At 50.6% G+C, this 6,045-nt stretch overlaps 1 protein-coding gene across 1 annotated transcript; it reads left to right on the top strand.

Annotated features, from left to right (window-relative positions):
• The first annotated feature begins 361 nt into the window (after nt 1-361).
• On the top strand, nt 362-2,369 carry HILPDA (hypoxia inducible lipid droplet associated). Its single transcript, XM_045855687.1, is given in 3 exon segments — nt 362-572; nt 1,458-1,676; nt 1,679-2,369. Coding segments are annotated over 2 exon segments (189 nt in total). The 5' UTR covers nt 362-572; nt 1,458-1,525; the 3' UTR covers nt 1,717-2,369.
• The last annotated feature ends 3,676 nt before the right edge of the window (nt 2,370-6,045 follow it).

The raw sequence follows: 6,045 nt of genomic DNA, 5'->3' as shown, positions 1-6,045 counted from the left end.
TGAAATGTCTGGTGAAGAACTATCCTCCTCCGGGAGCCGCACTTCATCGCACCCCAGCTGAGAGCCCTTGCACTGGGGCACTGCCGGTGTGTTTCCACCGCTTTAGTACGCGGGGGTGGGGCGGGGACGAACTTTCTGATTGCTTCCAAAGCTTCACTTAGCAGAAAAAGCGATGGAAGTTGACACACACGCCTAGTCACTCCCGACCTCACTGTCTCGGACACACAGAGCGGTCAAAACTGTTGTGACCGCGAGCCTGCGGGACTGCCCCAGGCCACTTCCCGCCCCCGGGGGGCGGGGCCACGTGCACGCGGACGTGCGGCAGGGCGCGTGCGTGCGTGCGTGCGTGCGTCCCCGAGTGCGCGTGTGCGGACTCAGGGGCTGGGCCGCGGCTATAAGTGGGCGGTGCGGGCGGTTCGGCTGAACCTCCTGCGTCGGAGTACGCTTCTGTCTTGCAGCGACGGTCTGGGTTGTGACCTCGTGCTCTCATCGGCGTTGGCGGACTCTCCTCCCGACTCCTGGACGACCTGCAGTTTCTGCGAGCGGGCTACTCCCGGCCCTTCCGCCTGGAGGTGAGCGGCCCTCTGGGCAGCCCCGGCTCCCCACCCCCATCCTCCGGCCTTCCTGCGGGGTCCGTCGCCTCCTTCCCCTGACTGTGGCTGAGCCTCTTGGAGCTTCCCTCCTCTTTCTGCCTCCACCCAGTTCCCCACTCAGCCGCCCCAGCCCTGCTTTCTTCGGGAGTGGCCCTAACTGGGATCCACGTGGCGCACTCCCTGCTCCAGTGCTGAGTTAGGCGTCCGGGCCATGCCCTTCCAGAGGACTCCTAGCATCTCCTTCCTGTTACTGCATTTGGAATGTTGTCTGTGTAGTAGCTGCCTGTGTTCTTACCTGTTGCCCCTAGACTGGAAGCTGCAAGAGGACATGGTTCATGTCCCCAGGACCCCATTTTGTCCTAGAACGTTGTAGGATGCTTAACACCTGTGGGATTCAGGGTTCGACTCTCTTAGTATTATTTTGACCTTCAGAAAGTTTATGATTAACTTGAACCTGAATGAGATGTGAGGGAGGCTTCCAAGGCAGATTGCTTTCTCAAGGGCATGTTCTTACAGCCCCGTTCCGTGGTACAAAAGGACTCGGTCTTTAATAAAGGAAGGTTTCTGATCCTTGGACTGTGGCACAGGGATTGTGCATTGCACCTGGCAGAAGCAAAGGTTTTTACTTTAAAAAGAAGTAAAAGTTTTAAGGCGTGCTCATGAAAAGAAACAAAACTGGCTCCTCAGCCATGGAGTTTACAGTGTAAACATACTTGAGCTTCTGCTGTGGAAAGACATCCATAGGCCCCTGTACCGCTGGCTGGCTGGGCCTCTCCCTTAGGTCCATGGGAAGATAGAAGGGTCAGGGCCAGATGCCTGCACTTCCTGAAAGGCTCTAGACTAACCTTGCCTCTCTTTCCTCAGCATCCAGAGGCCTTCCAGAAGCAGAAGACAGCTCTGCTGCTCTACACAGGAGTGGGATCCTTTCAGCTATGAAGCATATGTTGAACCTGTATTTTGTAGGGGTGGTGCTGACCCTCCTTTCCATCTTCGTGAGACTGATGGAGTCACTGGAGGGCTTACTGGACATCCCATCGCCCAGGAGCTCCTGGACCACCAGAGGTCAACTAGCCAGCGCAGAACCCCCAAGGGCTTTCCAGAACATCCACCCAGAGAGGTGTGATAAGACCTCCCTCCACCGGCTGTAACCTTGGAACATTGACCTAAATCTGTTCATCCAGGTGTCCAGTTCCCAGCAGGCAAGCTCAGCATCAATGTTACCAGAGAACTGTTACTAGGCTCTTGAAGGGCCCCTCCATCTGAACGCTTGCCTTGGAAAAAGAGCCTGTTTAGTAGTGTGGGCAGCTTGCCTGTGGCTGTGGGATGGGGTGATTTTGCTCTTCTTCCCAGAGTCTGCCACACTCCTTGTTGTCCTTGGCAGTGTGGCTCTGACCTCTCTTAGATGAGGGCTTGTGCTCCAGCTTCAGCTGTCGGCAGATGATGGTGTTTTCAGCCCTACTTCCTAAACTTCTGCCAAGAGTTCCTTTGGACTTGGGTGGCTTATGATCAATTTCTTGGTGTTTGGCTTCTCTTTCACATGAGCGCCTCTGTGTGTGTGTGTGGAGGTTGAAGAGGTATGAGGTGTGTGCACTGGGTGTAGGGATGGGGAAGACAGAGTGTTCAGTGCCCAGTTCCCATTGTTTTACATTTTTAAGTCCTTCCTCCAATGCAGTGTGTCTGCATGTGTACTGGTCTGAAGGGGACAGTGGGGATTACAGCCACCATGTGGCTTAAGTGAAGTTTTCTAATGAAATAAAGTTGAATATATACTTCCAATATGTGTCATGTTGACTTCTGCCCTTGAAATTAGGGTTAGGGAGGAGCCCTTAATTCGTACATCTGAGGTTTATCATCTTAAAACTTGGCGTGCTTAAAACACTTTGTTTCAAACAGGGTAAAGGGCCCTGGCTGGTGTGTCTCAGCGAATTGAGCGCCAGTGTTTCTCTCACACATACTTCTCTCTCTCTTTCTCCCTCCTTCCCCCTCTCTCTAAAAATAAATAAATGAAACCTTTTAAAAAGCAAAACAAGGTAAAGGAACCTCTGAGTTTGGAGGCAGGGGCAGACTGCTCTGTCTGAATCCACAGTTGGGGAGTTTGGCCAAGATCTTTACAGTCTTTTGTTGACTCTGTCCATCTCTAAAGAAAAGAAAAATAATCGCTTCTTCCAGTTCCTTCATCTTCAGCCTCCGGGGAAAACAAAGCTATCCAGTCCACGAGGCCTTGGCTTTTTTTCAGTTTCTTAAAAACTAATTTTAGGGAGAGGATGGGAGCCGGAGAGAAGCACTGATGTGTTCCAGTTACGCCTTCATTGGTGGGTCCTTGTACGTTCCCAGACCGGGGATCAAACCCTCAAACCTGGTGAGTGGGGGCGATGCTGTAACCAACAGGGCAACCAGAGGCTGGCCTTGGCTTTTTTATTTTGTGCTCATCCATCAGAATAACTGCCAATTCTGCTTGCTCTCCAGACAGGCTGGTAAAACGTCCATACTTCATGGATGACTGTTTCTGCTCTTTCCCAGGTCTGAGCAGCTTGGCATTTTTCTTGGCATCCGTCACTCTGTCCCCACCCCACGCTGAAGCGTGTTCGCTCTTCTGCCTGTGGCGACAGAGCCTTATCTCAGATTCACTGCAGGGTGGGTTCCCAATCACTGCAGTTAAAGCAAGTCACGTGAATTTATTGGTTTCCCACTGCACGTGAAAGTCACGTTTACATGATTCTGTAGTCTGTTAAGTACAATAGCATGTCTAAAAAAAAATGTACACCTTAATTTAAAAATACTTTATTGCTAAAAAAATGCTAACCATCATCTGTCTTTAGCGCAAGGGCGTCAAACTCATTTTCACTGGGGGTTACATCAGCCTCATGGTTGCCTTCAAAAGGCCGAATGTTATTTTAGGACTGTATAAATGTAACTACTCCTTAACTAGGGCAAGGAGCTTGGCACTGCCGCCAGGTAGAAACAAGGTGCTGGGCCGGGCTCGGCCCACAGGCCTCGTGTTTGCCACCTGTGCTATAAGTTGATGTCTGTTTGCCTAGCCAGGCACGGTTTCTGGGATACAGGATTTGTGCAGAAACTGGGACACTTCTGAGCAAACCAGGACAGTCACCCTGCCTACAAAGCTGTGCTTGCATTGTGTTTGTCATTCCAGACGTTTCTCAGTGTTATCACTTGGGGAGGAGAAGCAGCTGTTGCTGTGAGCCCTGCCAGCTCTCCAGATTTCTGGAGTCTCTGGATCCCTTGTGTCTGCTTGCAAGCTAGCCGGTTTTCCTCTTAGCTCGTTTTGTGGTGCTTCATTGATAGCTGCCAACAGTGTTCAAGCTGCTAAAACTCTGTTCTCTGACTCTCCTAGCTTTTGGATACATTGGATTCAGGTATGTCTCGTAAGTTACTGCAGGCTACGGTTCTACCAGATATTCTGCTGCTGTTTAGCATGTGCTGCCATCCTTCCAGCCTCCAATGAGATCTCTTTGCCACCTTCCAAATAAGTGAATGTCACACATGCGAGGGTTTTTCTGGTGTTTGTTCTTTAAATATGCAACACTGCCCCCTAGATTCCAATCTCTTATCAGTCTAGAAGACACTAGGTTAGGTTATGCTGCAGCAACAAGCTAACATCTCAGTAGCTTGAAACAATTGGCCGAGAATGAGTTCCCAGGATGCAGAGTGGGGGCCTAATCAAGGGAATCCCTTTCACTTTCATCACATCTGCTCAGTAGAACATCATAATCACTGGGCTGCTGTGTCTCCGATTCTTCCCCTTTTCCCCTCACTGTGTTGATCCTGTCCGTATGGCCCCATTACATAATAGATGTGTGGGGGTACATGGCTTGTCTCTTTTAGTCTGTAGGTCTCCATCTCAAGCCACATCTGAAACTGGTCTAGGGACGATTGTGCAGCACTCAGATTCTTGAGTCGAACGATGCTGTGGCTGAATGGAATTCCTGGGTGGTCTCCCTTGGGGCATGCATGGTGAATGTATTCCGCCTGCAGGAGGGATAGTGAGCTGAATGGTTATTGACTAGTTAGGTCATTAGTGGTAGTCATTAGTGTTCTCCAAATGTTTCTGCCCTTGCCTCCCGGGCACATGACAGAATTGCACTTCCTGATCCCTTTGTGGTTAGATGGGGCCAGGAATTATTTGTGGCCAATGAGTGTAAATAGACGTGACTCATGTCAATTTTAGGTTGAAGCATGTAAGCACTGGTTCAAAAACCTTCAAAGATTTTTTCCTCCCACTGCAGCAACCAGTGGTGCTCCAGGTGGAACTGTTCCATTCGTGTAGGTACTGGAGCAGGCATGCGTGAGGCAGGGCCCTCGCCTGATCTCTGGTGACCATGCGGTGTAAGTGAGAAATCAGCCTTTGCTGTTAAGCTACTTAGGTTTGGGGTTTTTTGTTACTGCAGTGTAACTTGGCCCATCCTGATTGATATACTGCTTATAGTACCTACTGGTACCGGGCACTGACTAAGACCTCATCACCACCTCTCTCAGATGGCAAACGTAAGAAAATAGGGGGAGAAGCATGTAAACAAGGTAATAACATTTTGTGGTTCCGTGATAGAATATGTGTATAGGACAGTGCCGGCAGAAGGTGGAAGTTGAGGGAAAACATCTCTGAGGATCTGAACTTTTAAAAATGAATAGATGGTCAAACTAGGGGAGAGTTTGCCAGTGGAGCGTTAAGGGAGCAAGGGCATGGGGGTGAGCCTACGCACAGCACGCTTAGAAAATGGCAAGTACGAATTTTAAATTTCTGTTGACTGTTAACCTGAGGCCTTAACTCCGGAGCCACCGTGTCACTTGACTACAGAGGAAACAGAAGGAGGCTCAGTGGTGTGGATGACGTCAATGAACTAATGGGTCAAGTCCGAGGACGCAGCCCTTTTTTTCAACATCATGTTTTTCCTTTTCCATGGATTCTTCAGAATGCAATGTAACAAAATATATCCATAATGAACTTTCTCACCCCCAAGGTAGTTTTTATGTAGGCACAAGTCACAGGGACAGAGCAAGTCTGTGAGAGGCTTCCCTGGGAGGGGGAGGGATGAAGGCCGGGTTCCCGAGAGCCTCCCTTGCTGTCCTGGCGTCCCCTTGGGAGAGACGTTTTCCTCGTGTTTGTGGGGAGATGGAATGAAAAGTGGAATAGGCTTCATTACTGCCAGTTCGTAATGAGCAAGAAAAGGGAGAGAAAAGCCTTGCTCCCCCCTGATTCTTCCTTTCCTCTTTTTTTCCTTTCCTGTTGCTGCCCTCACATTCCTGATGTCATTCCTGCCATTGTGAGCCCGCGGGCAGGCCCCCCTGGCCTGGAGGGCAGCCTGTAAAGCAGGAGGGGAGTGGGGGAGCTGTGGAGGAAAGGGGAGGGGGGCAGCAGTCCATCGGCACCTTGGAGCGGGTCTGGGTCTGCCCGGAGCCCCAGGGATGTTCCCCAGCCCATTCTTCCCAAGATCCA

Source organism: Phyllostomus hastatus, unplaced genomic scaffold (assembly GCF_019186645.2).
Source record: "Phyllostomus hastatus isolate PE091 unplaced genomic scaffold, TTU_PhHast_1.1 phas_scaffold_114, whole genome shotgun sequence".
In the NCBI taxonomy this organism is placed as follows: Eukaryota; Metazoa; Chordata; class Mammalia; order Chiroptera; family Phyllostomidae; genus Phyllostomus; species Phyllostomus hastatus.
This window is presented reverse-complemented; position numbering and strand designations above follow the sequence as displayed.